This window comes from Patella vulgata, chromosome 1 (assembly GCF_932274485.2).
Source record: "Patella vulgata chromosome 1, xgPatVulg1.2, whole genome shotgun sequence".
NCBI lineage: Eukaryota > Metazoa > Mollusca > Gastropoda > Patellidae > Patella > Patella vulgata.
This window is the reverse complement of record NC_065879.2, coordinates 63,034,137-63,058,549: the sequence shown is the minus strand read 5'-3', so window position 1 is coordinate 63,058,549 and position 24,413 is coordinate 63,034,137. Positions and strand designations below refer to the sequence as shown.

The 24,413-nt window shown below is 36.4% G+C and overlaps 1 protein-coding gene across 1 annotated transcript in view; it reads left to right on the top strand.

The window, feature by feature from the left end:
• Positions 1 to 1,598: 1,598 nt before the first annotated feature.
• The window catches only part of LOC126813741 (thyrotropin-releasing hormone receptor), a 116,218-nt gene continuing 93,403 nt past the window's right edge, over positions 1,599 to 24,413 (top strand). The window contains exon 1 of the mRNA XM_050539174.2: positions 1,599 to 2,146. Coding sequence (XP_050395131.1) covers positions 2,081 to 2,146 — 66 coding nt within the window. The 5' untranslated portion in view covers positions 1,599 to 2,080. The remainder of the gene's footprint in view (positions 2,147 to 24,413) is intronic.

Below are 24,413 nucleotides of genomic sequence, written 5' to 3'. Positions count from 1 at the left end.
GAAGACCCTGTGAACGCGATAGAGGCTACAGTTTTTAACCGATAGTTTGTTCAATTTCGAGGTGAAGCATTGGGACAATCAGAGGTCCCCTTGTCAGTGATGCAGGACGGAGGGCCTGACAAGGACTGCTGTCTAGTCGTTCGGATGGGACGAAAAACCAAGGTCCCGTGACCCTCTACAGACTAAGACTACTAAGGTTACATTATACTGCGATGGAAAACTATATAAATGTTTTTAAATTAGCAATAAAATTAGCTTTATATAAGATAATAATGCTTTTATTCATATTAATTCATCATTTAAACATACATTATGCAAGAGCTAAATCTGTCTATTGAAGGTCTTTCTTTAGGTCCGAAATCTTATCTAAATTTTAAGACATTAATTAACACGAAAAGACCTTAATCAACTCTCAATGCCATCTTATGTGTTGGATTTTCACTGGATTTGAATCCGATCTGCTGCTCAACGCTCATTGATAATTAAATCCAAAAATGGATACTCGAGACTATGTTTTTTATCGTACCGACTTTAATAATGATGATCAAGTCTAGGCCTAATATTCAAACGCTTTTATCCATAAACAATCTGATTAAAATACAGATCTATATTTAGTTTCTTTTTTTATACTTTCGATGGCCTACACAACATGAAGACCTGACAAGTTGTACTCGAAGGTCGTGTCAGGGGTCGTACAGCGGCTTTTGGCCCTATGACGTCAGCCATTGATTAATCAATCACCGTTGACGTTTCTAGTGGTTTCACCAGAGTTCCGTACATGGGACGCCAAGGATTTTTCTATAAATTGGAAAGCTGTGGGAGTTAATTATGCATACCCCTCAAAAATAGATGCTACATGTATATATAGAGTCTACCACATACATGGCTGTCAAAAGTTGACTGACAACAAAACTTTCTTAACAATGCTGTTATACCAGCCATGACACATGTCACAATCACCTGATAAATATATTGAAACGGGCTGACCATCATTGTGGTAGGTGATTTACCTTATTCAGGTATGTGTACTTCCTAAACCCTTACGCTTGAAAACCATCTATATTCACCAAAACCTGTCAGAAAATGTAAATTCAAACACCCTTCTTCGATTATAGAACAAAAAGTTCACAAAAATTGCGATGCAAAAGAAGAGAAGGAGAAAAAGAAAGAATTGCTATTAATAGATGATATTATGAATTCAGGGGAAACAATAACGTAGTCTTAGTTCATTGACTTTCTCACCAGAAGACATTCAGATTAGCGAGAAATGGTTTGTTGAAAGCAAGTATGTGTTGGCTTGTTTGTATCGGAGATACATCGGTGATATAAATACACACCATATTATATTATATACTAAATATGTGTACCGTAATTACTGTGGTTACATATAGGGACTATTGATTGTAACAATGCTATTGAAATATACGTAAGAGAGTGAAATACACGTACGTAGCATATTTACGGCTTAAATTATCGGGAAAACTATTATTTTTAAAATATGGAAAGCTAAGCGTTATCTTGATGGAAATTACCATTTATTTTAATTGATTTTCAGTGCGGGTGATGTTCTAATATACAAAAAAATGTTTTAAATTATTCTATACAATATTATCTTAGCTTTGAAATAGTATTCGAATGTAATCGCGTGGCTGTTAGATTGTGGTAGAAATCGTCCAAGCTTTGGTTGATAATACAGCGTGTTGAAGTTATTCATTCTTAGTCTGTCTCTCAATGTGCAATTACATATTAAGAACGGGCTAACCAATATGTCACCCTGTGGAATTACATATTAAGAAAAAAAATGTTCAAATTGCCCAATGTGGAATTTCAGTTGATGAAGAGTTAGATTGTGGATTCTATATTGAGAAATAATTGTTCAAATTGCTTAATGTGGAATTGCAGTTTAAGAAATTAAACAAATTATTGTTATATGTGGAATTAAATATTAAGAAATAGTGACATGTATGACTTACCGTGGAAAAACATTTTGTAAGAAATAGATATTAAAATATACCTGATCGAACTCATATAAAGGATTAACCAATTATATCGGATTATTGTTTGGGTGAAGATTGAAAAAATGGCAGCGGATTTTTTGACAGATTTGGATTTATACGAACTCTTGTCTCAAAATACAACAGAACAGGTATTGTAAATTTTGTATATCATTTTTAAAATTCCGTAAAAGTTAAATGCAGAGTGTCAATCCTGCACAATCAAAAGTATGTTTTGGTAAAAAACAAAAAAATGTTCAAATCCCTCCATTCAAAATGAAGTCATGGTTATAATCTTCAATGATTTCCGCCATCTTTTAGTAATATTGATGTACATTCTTCCTGGACGTGCTTAATTACAGCCCTAACTGTGCCTATTTTGAGATATGTATCAAAGATTTGGTTGTTAACAAAACAAGATTGATAACTTTTTCTTAGTCAAACCTACTGTAACTTACTGTTTTAATATAGTTATATTAATTTCACATGGCTATCTGTGTTTAGATTTGCGGTTTCTATTTGGTTTTCTATTTAATATCACTTTTCAGATATTTTGTGTTATGCTAACTCTTTAACATAACCAGACTTATTTAGTTTGATTAAAATAACATCGTCGATTTGATTTATACTAAGCAGCAAAAGAAACTTGCCAAATGTTTTTATTGTATATTTGTGACCACATCTCCAACTTTATCTGAGCAATAAGGCTCCTTCCCAAACACAGAATTGAACCCAGGAAATGTTCTCAAAAACGCAACCTGACTTCTGAGATGGTAATGTGTTCTCCGTGATTTTCATGTAACTCATGCTGCACGGGCTGTTCACCGGGACCACCCCTATAAAATGCACCCCCATACCTGGTTGAATCATTCACACTACAACGTCAGTAGTATGCCACGACTCACGACAGCTCACAGGAACCAGGCGCTTGGAAGACTCGACGCTGGCCACACTGCCCAAGCCGTTGCCAATCACTTCCAGGTCAATGTTCGGACCATCTACAGTCTCCAGCAACGCTTTCGGGTCACCAACACCACGGATGATCGCCCCGAACTGGTGGACCAAGGGTTACCACAAGCCGACAAGACCGCCATGTTGTGCGACAGCACGTGCAGAATCCCTTCACATAGGCATCTGGGACAGCACGTCAGGCAGTGGGAACACACGGAAGACCCATCAGTACCGATACAGTGCGCCGACGTCTCACCAAAGAGAACATCCATTACCGTAGACCTTACCATGGACCGATCCTCACCCCTAGCCATCGACGTGAACGTCTACAGTTTGCGCAACAACACCAGAACTGGCGGCACAGGCAATGGAGAACTGTTCTGTTTACAGATGAGCGTCGGTATTGCGTATCAACTGCAGATGGCAGGACCAGCGTTATTCTGACCAATGTGTCTTGGAACGAGACCCATGGGGAGATCCAAGCATAATGGTTCGGGTGGAATCGGCCGGAACCAGTAAGTGGGTCTTGTGGTGTTCCAAAATCTTGGTCCAGGGAGAGGAGGCGGCATCACAGCAGTGCGCTACATCGACCAATCTCTCAGACCTCACGTCATACCACATTTCGCACGTCATCGAAACAACGTTTTCCAGAATGACAACGCCCGTGCTCACATCGCCAGAGTTACTCGGGGTACTTTCTACAGCAGAACGGTGTCAACGTTATGCACTGGCCAGCCCTTAGCCCGGACTTAAACCCGATTGAACATCTTTGGGATGAAATCCAGAGGAGACTTAATAACGTCGTACCGAAACAAAACACACCTGATGGATTGCGCCAGACTTTTCTGAGAGTGTGGTTCCAGGTGCCAATGGAGATCATAAATCATCTGGTCCACTCCATGTACAGACAGTGCATTGCTGTTATTGACACTCGCGGTGGAACACCAGATGTATACACTGATGTATAGACTGTGCACAGACTCTAAACCTCCTCGTAATGTCTTGGAATTGTGATACTGTTCACAAAAAATTACTTTGATCCATTTAGTAAGTCGTTTTCTAGAATGATTTTATTAAAGTGCCTCTCTAATTTTGAGATCGTAATGACATTTTTTTGCTGTTTAATATAGTTTAATGCACTATTTTTATCCGACATGTTACGTCCTTAAAATGCTAGATATTATTTGAAAACTCTGACCTATCACGTTTCCGATGGAGAAAATTATATTTCTATCGCAATTGGCGGAAATGGCGATCGACGACGTGAGCAATGGGTAAGGACAATGTATCTACGAATAACTGATGTGTGAAGCTGAATTTTGAATGGTTAAATAATTATATCAGCCCAGCACTTATGAATAAAAAGTCTCGATATCAAAAAGAAAGATGGATGGAAGGCCATGAGCGACGCCAATATGCTTTATCGTTCATGAATGGTTTACTATCATGAAGCTATGCTTTAAAATAAATATACTATGGTATACTATCTCCATGATTTAGAATTTCCAAGAGAAAACGATCCTGTTGCTCATAATTAACATTTTATTTAGTTTACAAACATTCGGTACAGAATTATTCAAATCTACATTAGATTTTGTCAAATTAATTCTAACTACATTTTTAGCCTAACATTTTTTAACACTCTTCATCAAATCATAGGATAATGGCATATAATTATGCTAGACTCGTTGGATTACTGAAATAGGTGATCATGCAAAGAACCATGATATCTTCAAAACCAGCTTCTTCATCACCAAATCGTTCCATGATATCAACATCACGGGGTTATAATACCTACTATATCTGTGACTTGCAAGTGTGTTGATCTTGGGAGTGGGAACTACTTTTCGGTATTCCTCGAAGTCATCTAGTTTATCAGCCAACAGGTGAAAGATTGTCTTTTATGTGGGTTTTTTTTTTCGAAAATTACACGAGTATTCTTTAAATATTTCTTCATTCAAACGTTTTCTCTCTTCTGTTAAACTGTTGAATTTGCGCCATTTTTACTTCTTTTCGATATGCCGGCAATACTCCGATCATCAACCGCTCTATTCAACCTAAGATAGTCTACTCTCCTTGTTCTTGCACTACTCAGTTCGGAGTTACTTTCCACGTCTCCACAATGCAGTATTAGGGTACCGGAACTCCCGTTGAACAATGTATTAAGATATATATATAATAATATACCAAAAAATACTTATATTTGGATGGAATAATCTATATTTAAATAACTTTTACATTAGTGCCAAGATCTTTAGGCTTTACGGCGTCTTCAGAGCTAATATTACTGAAACAAACATTTCCTAAAAAAGAAACCCAAAAAACAACAACAACCTAATTCATGTTGAGTATGTGTAAAATCTCAAAATCTCAATCCCTCTTGACCGAGCCTGTTTTTGTTTGTCTATCTTGTTATTGATACATGTATCTTGTTCTCTACGGGGGGTTTGGGGGCGAATGGTTAACGCGTGCGCGTTGGATCATAAGGTCTGTCGGTGAGTCAAGTGACGTGGTTTCGATTCCCCCCTTCTACTTGACAAGGAACAAGGAATATGGTCGCCTGTCCAACCTCACGTGTAATCTCCGCGTCCTCCGCGGTTTCCTCCCACTGCTAAAGACCCCTACGCGCAAGTTCCGAAATTACCTAGTTTGTGTCGAGTGGACGTTACCCCCCCCCCCCTCTCTCTCTCTCTCTCATTGTTCTATACATTGTTTTAGTTAAGTTAAATATTGCTTTTGACCTTATATTGTTTTCTACACTGTTTACTTATGTATTGCCGTTGATCTTTACGACGACACTGTTCAACCACCAAAACTCTTCACAGACGACTCTAACAACCAATAACATATAGTTTAAATAATAAGATTACTACGCGATTCAGACAGTGCCCCATCACAATACTGTTCAATTCGCACAACGTATGTATTTCATTTTTGGTTTCGTTTTTATACGAAAGTACAACAACAAAAAAAGTTAGCTATGTGAAATACTCAAATATAGCGCAGTGGAAAGGACGCCGGATAGATTTGTGTAACAAATTAGTAACCGCGCTATAGTAGTTAATCGAGTTTCTAGAATCCACTAGATGACAATTTTGGTGAAGACTCGAGTGTTTCTAAAGGATATTTTTGTTAAATACACTGACATCCAGACGGACAGTTTCATTACGATCTGAAGATTGATTAACCTATATCGGCATTACAGAGTACTGGATGACCTTTCTTGAGATTTTCCACAATTGACCCAATTAACCAATATCCGCGCCACCCTTAATTCTATCTACTTTTATTTTGACGGACAAATCAGAAGGTCCTGTTACAGGGGTGGAATTACTTGTCTCTAATCTTCGTTTGTCTTTTTTTAATCTTATAATGAATATAATACAATATATCTGTGGTAAACTGTCAGTCCATAATCCAAAAGTATTCCATTTCTGTAGATTGTGAAGTACATTGCTTAGAAATCGGACTCATTACACGGCCCAAATCTTAAATCCAAATTATAACCTCTGCTAAATTTTGGTTATACGGAATATTAGCGGAATAAAACGCGAAGGGTTAAGACTGGTAAATCTCTCCCCCATTGACATTCCGATCATTTTAACCATTATAACCATAACGAGCCTAATTTGGATAAAGGTATTGAAGGGGGTTGACAGTTTCTAGGAATCTATCGGCTGTGGCGTCATTTTGATCAGTGATTTCATTAATTCAAAGTCAGCTCAAAATATGCCATGGAAAATGGGGAAAGAGGGAGAAAGGGAGAATTGCTGTAAGTAGAGGAACTACAGGGAAAGCAATAATTAGATAACCCCCTGCTTACATTAATCGCAAAGTAATTTATCCAGGCGTAAAACTTCACCCTGTCTAACCTTCATCCATTAAATAAAGAACCCAGAATGCTTGTAACAATGATTTAATTATCGTGGATCCTTCAATCTTCTTTAGTCTAGACTTTTTATTATAATATATCCTTGCTCCAATCTGATTTATCTGTGGAATATTTCTGATTATATTACGTGGCTACGGCACAGGGTTCGAACATTCCCGCTTGTCAAACATATCCAAAGCTGGACTGTCAAATAAAATGTATCAAGTCATGTCATGTTGGTAGTACGTGTAAAGGCACCCACACAAAATAATAATTAAGAAGGGCAGCAGTAAGAAGACAACTGCCAAGGAAAAATTCTATCACCATTCTAGTTATCTCCCTCAGTATCCCACACTACCAAGACCGCACAAAACCAACCCATGTAAAATAATGGGTCAGTACTTATAACAAATGAAATAAAAGAACAATTAATTGAATATCAATATGTTTGTATATCGAAAATAAATTATATATTCTGTTTTTTCGTTTCATTTATCATTGATACTATTATTAAATATTTCAGATTCCGGTAAGATATTTGTACTTTTTCGGGGGGGGGGGCCGAATGGTTAACGCGTGTGCGTTCGATCAGAAGGTCTGTCATTGAGTCAAGTGGCGTAGGATCGCCTGTCCAACCTGCTGGGTATCCACAGGACAATCAACTCGAGATTAGACGTTTTGTAAGATCACATTTAACCTTTAATTGACTTCATAGATATTAAATCTGATTGTATATTTTACCAGCTAAATCACAGATGAATGTATATAATAACTAAATTTTAAATACACAATCAACCTAATTGATATTGCAAGTTTTTCTCAATAATGAGGTAATAATAGATTGTTCTTAATTACTTATCACGCGTTGGTCTCAAAATAACCTTTTACTGAGCGAAACATTTTACTTAAAGAACTTCTATTTAGAGACGATGGAGGTGGGGGGATTGTGAGAACGTGTGTCTGCTCGGGTTACCACCCGGACGGATATTAGTACTTCCCTGTGTTGGGAGTGTGTAGCTCTCAAAGGTCGAAGCTTCATCTATAAGAAATGTAAAAATGCATTATGAAATAATTTATATCACTTTAGATAATTTATATTTATTTTTGGGACCCGCCGTTCGTTGTGCCTTTAAATATTCATTATTAAGTAAAAGTTAAATCTCTCTATCGGCCTGTTGGTCTCAAATGTTTTATAAATTATTAAGAAGACATTTATTCACACGAAAGGCCCACAATTTTGAATGGATTGAAACGCGATCGTCGTATAATAATTCAAGTTAATAATTGTCTATAGTATTTTTCAAACAGTCATAACTTTGCTCAGAATAAAGTAATTTGACTGAAATTTTCTGTATATCCCCTTTCCATTATCTATTTTTAAAGTATTATTGCGAGAACTGTCAGCCCTTTACATAATACATCTTTAAGTTAGGGTTAACATTATTTTGATTAATGTATTATTTTGTGTAGCGAAGCGAGGATACACCAGATTTGAATGAGTTTTAAGTGAGTTTTGTTCTAGTATGGCGCACCTTAAACCATCCCCAGAATAAATAATTTGTAAGCATTCTCTTGGACTATATGTCATATAAGATATTCAACCCTTTTCCTATTTATATTTAAAGGAAAAACATATATATAGTATGTTAGTAATCCATATGTGATGTGTTATTAGTTGGATATTGAACCCGTCTCCTACTTTTATTTATGGTCGAATCCTATTACCTCAAGCTTACCGACACATACAATATGACTTAAAAGCAATAAGCTGTTTAAATATTAATACAAGATTAAAGCGAAGGACAGGACACTTACAGTTTACCCTGCTTTAAGTGGGACATAGAAAATTTATAAAGAGCATTTTATCGACAGTTATATCACTCAAAAGCCAAATAACACGGACGCCTCATAATTCATTATTAGCAACTATTGGTTTGATGGTTTCGCCATTTTTTATACGTCCACATTCATAATGTGAACGTATTATGCCGTCGCCCCTGTCTGTGTGTGTGTGTGTGTGTATGTATGTATGTGTGTGTGTGTGTGTGTGTGTGTGTGTCTGTGGTTCGCCTACAGGGCGCAATTCTTCATGGATTTTCTTCAAACTTGGTATACTTATTCCTTATACCCCAAGGAAGATCCCTATTGTTTTTGGTGCATGCCCGATCCCCAGGGGCAGAGTCACGCCCATTTCTTATATTTGTTTGTTTGTCGTCTATAGGCCGCATTTCTTAACGCATCATCTCGAAACTTTGCATACTTATTCTTTGTACCCTAAGGAACATCCCAATCGTTTGGGGTGCATGCCTAGCCCCCATGGGCAGAGCCACACCCATTTCCTTTTTGTGTGTCTGTGTGTTGCCTTCAGGCCAAAATTCTTAATCGATCGTCTTGAAAAATTTTCATATGAATTCCTTATACCCTAAGGATGATCCCTATTGTTTTTGGTGCATGCCCGACCCCCAGTGGCAGAGCCACGCCCATTTCTTGTATTCATTGTTTGTCATCTACAGACCGCATTTCTTAACGTATCACATTGAAACTTTGCATACTTACTCCTTCTATCCTAAGGAACATCCCTATTGTTTGTGGTGAATGCCCAGCCCCCAGGGACAGAGCCACACCCATTTTCTTTTTGTGTGTCTGTATGTCACTTACATCCTGCAATGCTTAATCGATGATCTCGAAAAACTTTTTTATACCTATACGTTATACCCTAAGGATGACCTCTATTTTTTTGGTGATTGCCCAACCCCCAGGGGCAGAGCCACACCCATTTTGTTCTTTGTGTCTCTGTGAGTTGCCTACAGGCCACAATTCTTAATGGATTGTCTTTGAACTTGGGATATGTTTCCTTATAGCCTAAGGACGACAATTGCATGTCACAACCCCCAGGGGCAGAGCCACGCCCCATTTTTAATGTTTATCGTTTACAGGCCGGAATTCTGAATGGATCAACTTGGTATTTGGCATATGTATTCCTTATAGCCTAAGGGCATCAACTATTGATTTTGGTGAATGCCCCGACGCCCAGGGGCAGAGCAACGCCCAATTTTTGGCTTTAACGCCCAAAGGCCACAATTCTGAATGGATTATCTTGGAACTTGGTATACTTATTCCTTATACCCTAAGGACGGCAACTATTGATGTTGTCATTTCAATAACAGGATGGTACCTATTTATATTGTTTCCATATCCAACCCCCATGGGCAGAGCCACGCCCAGTTTTTGTATTTGTGGTCTACAGGCTGCAATTCTGAATGGATCATCTTGGAATTTTGCATATTTATTCCTTAAACCATAAAGACAGCAACTATTTATTTTGATGCTTGCCCCGACCTCGTAGGGCAGTGTCACGCCCACTTTATTGTTAGTATTTTGTCTGTAAATTTGGCAAAACAAACCCGACGCCTAGCCTTCTTGGCCTCTGATCATATTACAGCCATTTCATATTTCATTCTCTTCATTTTAAAAAGTACCATATCAATCAAAACTGGAATGTGGACGTATATTGCAGCGTTAGCGATGCTCTTGTTTTTCTGGAGATTGTCTTTCGTTTTAAAATATTTTTTTGTCTCTGATTATCCCTTAGGGTCAGTTTTTGTTGATATGATATAAGAATAAAGACATTGGTTGTGTCTGTAAAAGTGATATTTCCAGTGAAACCCGTTTGTTTCTGTATAAGCCTGTCCCAGAGGATCAGAATATAAAACGTAATAATCTATGCTATTTCATTAGCAGTTCAATCAGACACAGCCATGTCAGTTTCTTTGTCAGTTTCCCAATTCTACAGATTAAACGGATACAGATTAAAAGTATCAATTGAAGCCAATCCAATCGAATCGTGGTTTATGCCTGCTTCTTCTAAACTGTTTTATAGTCAAATTAGAAATCACAGCATTTAATTAAATCCCAAGACAAAATGTGTCACCACCGCTAAAAGGACAATACAGTCGTCCAGCGATTTTACAAATGTGAAACTATAGTTAGACGTTACGGTACTGAATAGGAAAATAGTTTACGTTGGACAAAGATTACACAAAAATAAAATACATATACATCCATCGAATTGTGTTGCTGTATTAGTAGTCCAGAGAGATCGCGAGTCTGGTAATGGCGGACCAGTTCAAACATTTTGTTTATGCTTTTGAATCGCACGATAGTGTTGGAATATTATACATTTGTGCGGTTATGGCGAGAAATGTGTCCTTTGAGCGCACAGAGAAGAATCACTGTGAAAAATTGAAGGTAATTAAGGATTCCAAAATATCCTTAAAACAGAGGTGGTTGTATAGAGCGGTATTTTTTGTATTGCAGCATATAATAGGGACGGGCAGGAACGGTCAGCAGAAATCGTTTCGAGGGGAACAACCGCAAGACCACATGCAATAAGTAATATTGTAATATATATACATGTTGTAATGTCTGTTATGTACTGACCAATCACCAATCCCTTATTACACCACAGGACAATCAACTCGAGATTAGATGTTTTGTAAGATCACATTTAACTTTTAGTTGACTTCATAGATATTAAATCTGATTATATATATTTTACCAGCTAAATCACAGATGAATATATATAATAACTAAATTTTAAATCATAATCGACCTAATAGATTATTTTATATTGACGTCATTTTACCTTTCGTCCCAGTAATATTGGCCCTTCCCCGTGAAAATATACGCATTAACAGCCTGGTCCTCTATTTGGCTGTTTAAATAACGTAAACCCCATCCAGCCCTTCAACCATAAATTGTAGATTCATTTCGCTATTATACGTCGGAAGTCTCAAAAGTATCTGGTCCCGCCATGAACGGATTACCAAAACTCAACCCTTGCAATCTTCCCATGTTACTAGAAAAGTATCTCATCAGCAAGAATCCCACGTGTTATAATTTCCTATATAAAGCCGCCAAACACCATGGCGAACTCACTTTCTCTCAATATTGAGAAAACCGAGTCGTGATTAACTCTTTTCCTTGAAAATGTTTACGCCAAAGCAAATTGAAATAGTCGTGTGATGAATACTTTATAAGAGATAGTATCAGTACTGAAGACGAACAATAGTCTAGTCGCTCTTGTGAAGTGACCATCCCAGATAAAGTTAATGCTGGTATCGACACAATAATGCAGGGCAGGCGAATAACTTAAGACAATTAGTAATCCATAAACCTGATAGATTATCTAAAGAAAGGTTCCACCAGAATGGTGCATATTATGCAGATTAATTGTTTAGTTTGATCAAATCAAAGAAAATCACTGAGGTAGACTTCGCCGAGGTGTCTGACTGCACCAGAACAATACTCCAGTGAGCGCTGCACTTGACAATGACTCTAATATCGCTCTCTTGCCCAGTCTATTCTCCTGACCTAGCTCCCCATGACTTCTTCATCTCCCCAGAACTCAAATAGGTCCCAAGATATTAGGACACATCTCGTATGTTGGTGAGATCTCTGCACATGGAAGGGTACATGTATTCTCTCAATCGAGGCGTCACTTACCGCATAGCTAGACATACCATTCGACTGATAGATCCTTATTTCCTTTAGTGTAGTACAAATTCTCACTTAGCTGTCATGCCGTTATCAATTTTTGATGTGGTCCTGGTTTTTTTTCTAAACTTTTATTCTTATCCATCGATCCTTACAAACAAGTTCGTGTGTAATAAATTATATAGACATCAGTTTTTCTTAGTCACTGTCTGTCCCAAGAGAGATAAATGTTGATCTTGCTACATCAATTCTGCTTGGGCGCAGGCTGTAAAAACAAAAGTACACAAATTTTACGCTTCACCATACAGTTATTAGTCGCCTTATTATTGTCATTATTCTTTACTGAGTTTTCGTTGTTGAAGAAATTGTAGATTGTCTCAGAGGAACAACCTTTTTATAATGTATTTGCAATAATTGCTACTGCAATGTGATAGAGTTGAATTATAAATATAATTTGAACGCCACAAGAAAGATTTAAAGAATCTGAAAGTAACGCAAAACGGGGAAGCAGTTATCGTTAATGGCTGAAGTCGAGAGCAACAACAGGTATACAGCCGATTTTCAGCTCACTGATGAATCCACCGAGGACAAAGAGTTGTTTTATGAGAATGTGTAAGGATATATGTTCAACAGGAACAATTCCTAAAAGAATTAACAGTCGCAAGATCAGAGAAAAATAGAAAAAAGTCCGTATACATTCTTTTGATTAATTCTTTACTTACATTTTAAGCCATAATTATACATTATAAATAAAGTCATACTATTTTTGTTTTTTTCCGAAGTTACCGTAGCAATGATATCTGTGTTAAATTCATATTCGAGAGTTTCGCCAGTTCTCCCAACGATGATGCAAGCCCTGGAATTTATTATTTTTAAAGTCTTTATCTAAAAAACAACAAAAGTAACATAGTACATAGTTCACATTACATTTACAATGAGTAACATCATATCTTAGAATCACGTTAAAATTTCAAGACAATAATCAAACAAAACATTGATTTATTATTGAAAGCTATAGTATATTTTTATAATTCATTTAGTAGAACAAACAGAAACACAAAGAAATTAAAAGCAAAAAAAAACAAAACAAAAAAAACCCCACAGAGATACCTAGAGGTATGAAAGGAATACTAGAGATATAATGCATAATAATAATAATAATAATAATTGTATAATCCCATTTATTTGCTAAGGTTTAAATTGGAAGTTCTGTAACCCAGTGTTAATGCTCATTTTATATAGACCAAATTGGAGACACATGAGATTTCACTTTCTTCTAAATTAAAACTATTTTCTTCTTCCCATTTACTTATTGATAGTGGTTTACTATATTTGTCTTTTGCTTTAATCTCATCTAGTGGTTTTTATATATATTTATAAAATTGTTTTTAATATTGTCGGGCACGCTTTGCTTTCTTACTATAGGCGTAGGTCGTATTCGATTGAATCCAAAAACTCTTCAACTTTAACTGCTAAGCTATCGCTTTTCATTCTTAATATTTTATTACTATTCATTATCCTATTAATTAAAACGTCTTCTCTGCAGTTAATCAAAAATAAAATATTATCATTGATCAATTCTTTATCTATTAAAGGTTTTTTGTTAATCTGTATATGTTTATTGTTCCAAATGATTTGATTTTGGGGTCTTATTAACATATCGATGTTGATGTATAGATATGGAACCAATTATTGAAAAGCTTTGATAAAAGGGAGATAATTTTTTAAAAAAAGCTGTTTGGTAGTTACATATGCCGGTAATATTTGTCCATCATAACCGTTTAATATATAAGCGTACGGAATTTTCCATGATTGAACATCTTGTGATAGTACCTTTTTTTATTCAATATACACTACGGCATATCATTATTTCTTTTAAGTCAATCATATTCAGCCCCCCTTTACATTTATCTTGATTTATAACAGTTCTCTTTAGTTTATCAGGCCCGTTCCATAGGCAGTTATAAAATAACGTATTTATGCTTTTAATTACATTTTCAGGTATAGTTTTAACTGATGCAGGATATAATATTTTAGATACGCAGAATGTTTTTATAATATGGATTTTCCATATTAAACTTAAACATACATTATGCAAGAGCTAAATCTGCCTATTGCATGTCTTTCTTTAGGCCTGAAATGTTATCTAAATTATTAATTAGACATTATTTAACTTATCCAGACCATAATCAACTCTCGATGGCATAGCTAGCCTGTGATGTTTATTGGATTAGGTTCCGATTTGCTGTTCGACTTCCATTCATAATTTAATCATGGATTGGATAATCGAGACTGTATTTTTTTTATCGTACCGAATTTAGTAATGATGATCGAGGTTAGGCCTAAAATTCAATCGCTAAAATCTCGGTTCAGAGTGGATCAATTTGACGAAATTTTCAGCAAATTCTCTTTACATTATCTAGTTTTTAACTATTATAGTGAGAACTGCCAGCTCTTTATCTAATCTCCCATAATGTATCTTTAAGTTTCGTCTTTTTTCAGGTATTTAACGTATCTTCAATTTGGTCGATGCAATTTTCAAAATTCATTTTTTCAGAAATTTTTCGTTGAATGAATAGGTAATATCTTATATTTTTGTATACTTCTCACGATAAATAAAACCTTTAATATTATCACGTAGTTGTGCGTTACCACTGTTTAAATCGATTGCTTCAGTTTTAATAGCGTTTAATTCTAGCCCAGAAACCTTATTATTATTTTTTTTTTAAACTTCAAAAAGGTGTCTAGCTGATTTAAAATCTTTCAATAAAACTGTCATTTCGTCTGCAAAGGCTATTAATTTTAACGATTGATCCCACAAAATAATTCCACCTGCATGTATGTTTATACCATTTCTAACTCTTCCAAAAAAGTAGGGGATATTGAAATGCAAATACCTATGCAGGTTGTGATATGATAAATAGTCATGACGGACACTTGACATGCTTTGAGAGTATGTTCACAGATGACAAACTTATCGCCCCAACAGAACCACTGAGCTGCATGTGCGACACCCAATAGCACGATACACGTGGGAGGGGTCCATTGTCAAATTTGACACTTCAAGGAAGGGTTGATGAAAACTGCCGCTTGCTGGTTTATCCTATCCATGTTTGCTTTTCTATCGGTTCTTGCATAAGATTTACTGTTTAGCGTATCTTTGCTTTAGTGTGTTACGTTTAATTTGATCGGGAGACTTGTTCGTCGACGTCAACGACAACCGACAACACTGCAAGATTTGGCCGTGGCACTGCAAGAGGAGTGGGTCGGATTGCCCCAAATCGTGATTGGGCGAATTGCTGAATGTCTGAGGATTGGTGGAGCAATTAAGACAAAAATCAAAAATATCCATTTTCACTTTTGACAGTGTATCTCTTTGCGAGTGAAATGGGCCGTCAGATAAGTCGCCCATATGAACTGTTTATGTTCATGTGTAGGCAATTGGCCTGTTATTAAAGGGACAATAATACTCTTGCTGGCTTGACAGCTCCAGAAAATAAAAAATAGCCTTATCCTAAGTACTAGATGTGTTAGTGTCCTACCTGTTGTGTAAATTATCCATTAAATCCTATTTTACTTGTCCAAAGGGTTCAAAAACATTTTTAAATCCAAGTCATATTTGAAAAGCTTTACGTCAGGCTTTTCAAATCATTTAGTTGAATTTTTCCAATTTTTTAAATTAGGTTTGTTAAGATGAAATTTGTATCATCAATTAATTGGGATATTGTAAAATAGTACAATTTGTTGACCAGAATAAAGATTGGAACATATTATTCAGTTACAACAAGAGTGGTATTGAGTCTTTAACATACACGGGTTACCTCTAATAAAACAGCAGTGCATTTCCGCAGTTTTGTATTGTTTCTTCCGGTTTCCTCCCACTGCTAAAGACCCCTACGCGCAAGCGAATTATGTAAATAAAATTAAACCATATGTTAGTCCCGAAATGACCTAGTTTGTGTCGAGTGTACGTTAAACCCCATTTCTCTCTCTCTCTCTCTCTCTCTCTCTCTCTCTCTCTGTATTGTTTCTGAATATCCAGTACTTTTTTTGAAGAGTTTATAATAAACAATAGTACAGATACAGTAACGAGGTTAAAAAGATTTGTGCTGCTAGGGTCACATTGGCGTACTCCCTTGGCCACTTTAAATAAGGAGTAGTATATCAATTGTTCACCAAGGCACAGTTAATGTCATTATATAGTGCCTGTATCCATCTTAAATAGTTGCGTTTAAATCCAAAAGTGTCTAAAACAGAAAACAGATATTTATGTCTTACCGTATCAAAAGCTTTTTTAAAATCAATGGCTAAAAGAAAACCAGTTATTTTCTTAATATTTACGAGAGAAAATCATTCATCAATGATACGAGTATTTTCCTGTATATGACTTCCAGAAATAAAGGCAGTATGATTTTGATGTATTAAGTATTAAAGAAAGGGCTTTATTCTTAACGATAAAATTACTTGAAAATTTTAAATCTGCATTTATAAGTGTGATGGGGCGCCAGTTAGATAGAAGTGATTTATCTTTGCCGGGTTTTGGGATAAGTTTAATAATCAATCGTCTTTGTGACTCTGATAATTGCTTATGTTTAAAACTATAGTTAAAAGAAAATTGTATATTCAATCCATCATTGCCTGGGGTTTTATTATTTTTAAATAGTTTTAATGCTTCCAAACATTCACTGTTGTCAATTTTATGTTCCGGAATCTGGCTGTGATTTTCATTTAATTTTTGGAAATACTGTTTTCTTAGAAATATTTTATCCTCGAAGCTTGATTTGTTATGAGTAGTATCTGAATAAAGATGTGAATAATATTTATAAATTACATTTGATGTTTGCTTTGGACAAGTAATTTCATTATTTCTATTTGAATTCTCTTTAATGATGCTGATATTTCATTTTGTTTTCTTAAACTTATGAATAATTTTGTATTTTTCCCCCCTTTTCGCGCAACTCTACTTTAGATGATAAGATGGCCCCCGGATTTCTCTATCATAAATTTGATCAAGCTTGTGTTTAACGTAATAATATTTTTCGTAGGTTTCGACATCATGAATGTTTAAGGATGAGATTTTATTTTCTAGACCCTGCATTTCTTGTATTAGTTTTTCTTTTAACTTACTTTTAATTTTTTGTTTCTTTCTACAGTATTTAATGGTTTCATTTTTAATTTAACGTAATCCCAAATTCCCCCTTTATCTTCCTTATCATGATATTCGTCCTTCCATGATATAGTTCTTCAATAATTTGTAGTACATTTTTATCTGGTATCAGATTGTTATTAAAAATCCATAGTCCAGGACCTTTTTTGAATCAATAGTACATATGTCCGCGAAAGCCCCATACGGAGGGTGATAACACTTGGATCTGGGATTTGGGCCAAATTTTCTCTGTGAGATGGGTTAGTATACATCCCCGCACCATATTAGGTTGATTTAGTTGATACCAACCTGGCAAATTGGAAAAGTATGTTTTAATAGAAAAATACTAAAAAATTATGGGCATTAGTAGGACCACACAGACTCCTCTTACACACATAGTTCTAAGTTTCTAGTGCCAATGATATCTTGGTACTGGCCAGATACACAACTCGCTCTGAAAAATGAATTTAATGAAAACAAAAGTTTGAGAGGCTATAGTTCGTTCTTGGACCAAAGTTGAATGTTACCCACAACTAGCGACCTTCCTACTAACAAAATAAAAAATAAAAATGACCGGCACAGACATAATAAAAAAAGCAAACGTAATAAAACACCAAAAATTGGGATAAAATGTCCCGTTTTTTAATACTTCAGATGAAGAATATGCATGGACATCTTTACAAATTTTATTCCATTTAATCATTAGCAAGAATGATTTAAACTTGAGAGGGAGAAAAGAAATTGGGTTTAACGTCCACTGGACACAAACTAGGTCATTTTGGGACGAAGATAATGGTGATGCATATGTTTGGTCATCTTTACAAAGTTTATATATTCCATTCAGTAAGAAATGAGGTTTAGGGTCCACTCGACACAGACTAGGTAATTTTGGGACTAACATATGATACAGTTTTATTTCAATAATTCGCGTGCGCGAAAAGAGAAAATCCGTGAGATTGGAAAGACAACACTAGACCATGTTACCTACAAGCTTGTAATGGAAACCACGCCACTTAACACTATGACATACCTAATGATCTAAAGCGTATGTGTAAGACCACTGTTGGCTTAACCAAGGGATAAGTTTCACGAATGTCCAATGAAATTTACACAGAATAAATATTATATGAATATGATATAGTAATGAAATGAAACATATTTCAGCTCTCGGGTAAAAGATCACTACGTTGTCAATAGCTGCGGGGGGTTCGCAGCAGCATCTCCAGTACGTTCTCGTGGCTGGAGATGTTCTGTAGAGAACCGGACAACTTACTACAAACTGTTATGTCGCCCGTGGCTTGAAGAAATTGAAGTGTTTCTGATTGATGCACATGTTCGCGCGTGTAACAGGTTTTAAGGACGGGGGGATTGTAGATGATCCAGTGGCATTGAGCCATACACACATGATCAGCATGACTACACGTGCTAAAATTGATTACCGTTATATCTTTCAAATTAACAATGGATGGGATGTTAGAATTGCATATTTACACATATATAGGGATGTTAAGTATGGCACTGTTCGACGGTTTATATGGGCGGCTTATCTGACGGCCCCATTTCACTCGCAAAGAGATACACCGTCAAAAGTGAAAAATGGACGTTTTTGATTTTTGTCTTGATAATGAGTAATTGCCCCACAAATCCTCAGACATTCAGCAATTCGTCGTGGCATGCTCCTAATCAACTGTCAATCACGATTTGGGGCAATCTGACCCACTACTTTTGCAGTGCCACGGCCAATTCTTGCATTGACGTTGCCGTCGACGAACACGTCTCCCGATCAAATTAAAGAGAGAGAGAGAGAGAGAGAGAGAGAGAGAGAGAGAGAGAAATGGGGTTTAACGTCCACTCGACACAAACTAGGTCATTTCGGGACTAACATATGGTTTAATTTTATTTCAATAATTCGCTTGCGCATAGGGGTCTTTAGCAGTGGGAGGAAACCGGAGGACCCGGAGAAAACCCACGAGGTTGGACAGGCGACCCTACTCCTTGTCACGTACAACCGGGAATTCGAAACCACGCCAGTCGACTCAATGACAGACTTCATGATACAGCGCGCGCACGCTAACCATTCAGCCATCCACCCCCCCCCCGGCCGATCAAATTAAACGTAACACACTAAAGCAAAGATACGCTAAACGGTAAAGCTTATGCAAGAACCAATAGGAAAGCAAACATAGATAGATAAACCAGCACGCGGCAGTTTTCATCAACCTTCCTTAAAGTGTCGAATTTGACAATGAACCCCGCCCACGTGTATAGAGCTACTGCGTGTCGCATGTGCAGCTCAGTGGTTCTGTCGAGCCATTGACCAACATCAATATACTAGAATAGTCTTCTGTGACATCAGCAAGGCCTTTGACAGGGTTTGGCATGCCGGACTCTGTCACAAGCTGGATGCTGCGGGGGTTCGAGGAGATCTACTGCTCTGGTTCGTAGATTATTTAAAAAATAGACAACAATGTGTTACCATCAGTGGCACCTCCTCGGACCCCAGAAGCATCCCTGCTGGTGTTCCACAGGGATCTGTACTAGGCCCTCTTTTATTCTTAATATACATAAATGATATTGTGAACAATATAAATTCAAACATTAGATTATTTGCTGACGATACCTCTTTATACTTAAAAATTGAAGACCCAGAGGCAAATGCTGCTACCATTAACGATGACTTAAATCGAATCAGAAATTGGGCCGAGACATGGCTGGTAACTTTTAACCCCCTAAAAACAGAGACACTGACTATTACTACTAAACCCCATATAGTTAACCCACCATTATTTATGAACCAGGTACAAATCAAAGAAGTAAGTGAACATAAACATCTAGGTCTAATCTTTCAAACTAATTGTAAATGGAATAATCATATAGATAGCATTGTAAGCAAAGTATCCAAACTAGTAAATTGCCTTCGTTCTCTAAAATATCGATTAAATAGAAAATCTTTAAACATAATATACTCTTCTTTTATCCTTCCACACTTTGATTATGCCGACATTATCTGGGATGGGTGCAGTGATTATTTAGCTAACAAACTAGAATCCCTACAATTAGATGAAATGAGCACTATCTGTGGGGCGGTAAGAGGTACTAGCCATGCCTTACTCTATAAAGAGAAGGGTTTGTTCCACTCTCGGAAAGACGTCGACGTCATAAATTAAAATTAATGTACAAAATTACTAACAACCTCGTTCCATCATATCTCTCTGACCTATTAGGACTGTCCTCTACCCCTATCAATTATACCCTTAGAAACAAAGATAAACTAAAGGAAACCAGATGCAGAACCGAAATTTTCTCAGAGACCTTCATCCCTTCCAGTATACGAGAATGAAACAAACTTAACGTTGAAATTAGAAACTCTCGATCCCTTGCTATCTTTGGAAATTCACTAAATAAATTAGACACCATCGTGCCATCATATTACTATACTGGGATACGAAAATTACAAATAATCCACTGTAAACTAAGATTATGCTGCTCGAACCTACAAGGCCATAAATTCCTCAGACACGTCGATGATAGCCCTGCTTGCCTCTGTGGTCACAAATTCGAAGATACCGAACACTATTTACTCGTATGCCACTTATATTCAGATGCAAGAAAACGGACAGTCCATAACCTTCAACATAATCATAAAACAATCAGTTGTCTGTTGTATGGGTCAATAAAACTTAGTCCAGAGATAAACACACTTATTTTCCAAGAAGTCCAACAATTTATTTCCTTATCAAAAAGATTTAAATCTCCATAAACAACTCTTAAGTCATTCCAAGCCCTGCACTCTGTAAAATCATCTAAGTCTCTATATTATCCATGATGTATCATATATTATGCTCTATAATTATGTAATTATGTATGTATGTATGTATGTAAATATTTATAATGTGTACATGTACCTAAATCAGAGAGAGGGGTTACACATAGGCATAGCCTGTTCCCCAATCCAAATTCAGATTTAATGAATAAAAATATTGTTTAAAAAAAAAATATAATTTGCATTTCAATATCCCCTACTTGTTTTGAAGAGTATATTATTTCTTGGATTTTTATGAAGTTATCAAGTAAAAGTCATAGAATCTATCCAAGAAAACACACATATATATATTGTCATGGAATTCTATTATTCTAAGAATGTATATATGTATCGTATTTGTAATATTTTGTATACATTATTAATATCTGAAGACGCCCATAGAAGGCAGACAGCTAGCTTATATGATTAAATGTATGTCAGAATGAAGTAAAGTGGAGAATTTTTTAACTGAACGGATTTTTTTATTTTATATATATATATATATATATATATATATATATATATATATGTGTGTGTGTGTGTGTGTGTGTGTGTGTGTGTGGGTGGGTGTGGGTGGGTGTGTGTGTGTGTTCTTGGATAGATTCTATGACTCCAACCTAAACTTTTGATGTAGATTTGAGCTGTATACTTTATCATTTATTGTCGTAGTTTAGTTGAAATCTCAGAACTCTTTCACACTAATCCGTCTTACGCCGCCATCTTCGACACCGGTCAGAAATGCATTTTCTTCAGCCACCCCGAAATTTTTTTTCACAGCTGACATGACGTCATCATTACTAGGAAAATGACGACTAGCTAGTTGCTTTTTCATTTTTGGAAACAGGTCTCATCCTTAGTTACAAATCCGGCCAACAAATTATCAGGATCTGCTTTAATACGGCGCAGATTTCTGAATGGAAGACAAGGGCTTTGGCACCCATCTTGCAGAAACTTTTGTCATTACTAACTGGCTGTCGATAGTAAGCTCAACCCTCACTTGCAGTGTGTCGAGTGGTCAATCGCAGATCAGCATGTCATGCACCCGGGTGATGTTTCCTTGAAGTGTTGCAATTGAAGGCTTTCGAGGACACGGGTCACCGTCAATTCCGCAGCTCACTTCTCTAAAGTGTAGACTATGTCGGCTTATATCTTTCCATTGCAGGTACTTGATGGCTGCTCTATAGCTAGATTTGTCCATTTTTGGGGAGTTCAATGGGTAGGATCACAAAATGGTCTGGTACGAAGACAAAAATAAGACTAAGTTATGTCTGTGATTCATTCAGTGATTTTACTTGTTGGTGGCAAAGATTTGTTTCAACCCAATTGATCTATCCTTTTCAGGCTGCGAAGGTTTCAGCTAGCCCTATGTAGTATTGGTGTACACCAATATCGTTCCTTAACACAAGCGCCTGAAAGCCAGCTCCGCGGGGTGGGGGGGACACTTATGGTGTAGAGAAAGGGCAAAACCAAATGCTGGCTTGATGACGCTTTTCAAAAGGAGGGATCCGTGTGAAAGCAAACCTATATATCGACCATTTTGTGTCGAGCGACGATGGGGGAACTTGACTGCTTCAGATGTGTCAGAAAAATTAGCGCAGGGATGACTGGCTTGTGGCCGCCAAGCGATTTTAGCGACGTAGCTTTTTGATCCTTCCTATCATTTTGAAGCAGAATTCGCCAAGCGTTCCTCGTTCAACCCAATCGATGAGAACCACGAGAGTAGCCACATACAGGAGGTGTTATTTTAATTTTCCATTATGGAATATTCAGAGAATTTTACGCTGGATAAAAATACAGATGGCATTAGATAAATAAAATACTCTAAATAAATACATAACAAAATAAATACAAATATATCCATGTTAATAATAGCAATTCAAAGAGAGAGAGAGAGAGAGAGAGAGAGAGAGAGAGAGAGAAATGGGGTTTAACGTCCACTCGACACAAACGCGCCATTCAACCAATGATTGACGCCGCGTGCTGTGACGGCACGTGTTAAGGAAGTCATCTTTGACAGATATTACTCGACTCGTAATTCTCTGTAAAACAGATTGGCCCTAAACATGGACAAGATAATGGTGTCCCCATATATACGTAATTCCCTGTTTGTGAGCTGCAGTATTTGGCACTAGCAAACCCGACACTGGAAAAGAAAAATGGTTGTGATTTTGAGGTAGCTGATGCGCGTAACTAAGTCCAACTTAGCCTAGTTTTTGGCGCTTTTAAATTATCAGTGGCTATCAAATTATGTGTGGTTTAATGGTCGAGAGCGAGATATTAAGTAATATATTGATACTACGCGAGGCTGTAACAGATAATATCCCGGACGTGCATTTTAACGAAACTGTCGCGCTGGTCCAATATTTCAACTAGTATAAAGTGCGATTGGCACGTTCCCAGTACCATTATTTGAAAAAACGATACGCCAACATCAAAGGATGATATCACATCTATATTTTATGGTTTAATTAACGTTCTAGTTTAAAATGATTTTACAATTAGATCAGATACATATCATTCAAATGGCTAAATTGTTCAAATGGAAATTAGAAGAAACATTAAATTGGTTTTATTTTCTTTGCGAACATTTACAGCATATAAAAGAGGATTGTTAATGTAGTTTTGAATTATTTACATTTGAAATCTCGTTTTTTTAAGGAAACTAAAGAGGTTTGTGTTTTTACCCGGCGTGTTTTATTAGGTTCATAATGCCTGCAACAAAAAATAGGAAATTCTATTAATGGCGTCCATATTAGTGGTAGGGTGTTTATAATGTTTTTTGTTATTAAATAATGACATGAAAGGTAGACATTCTGGAACAATCGAACCTAAAAATAAATTTAAACTACTAAATAATACATCCTATAATTCCGAGAATATTTTTAAATGGATTTGTGCTTTTTTTTTATTTTCTTTTTAGTCATTTTATTTACTGTTCACATATTCTACAATATACAGAGAATGAAACCAGTAGTTTGCTTGTTCATCTCGTTTTTTTTCTCTTCAAAAAGACATTGACAAGCAAACTACTGGTTTCAATCTCTAACTGTATAATTTTAAAGAAGGGGCACATTGGCTCAGTGAGTAAGGCGTTGGGTCACTAACCTGGTGGTCCCGTGCTCGATATTTTCCGGTGTGGTCCCCCCTTGTCAG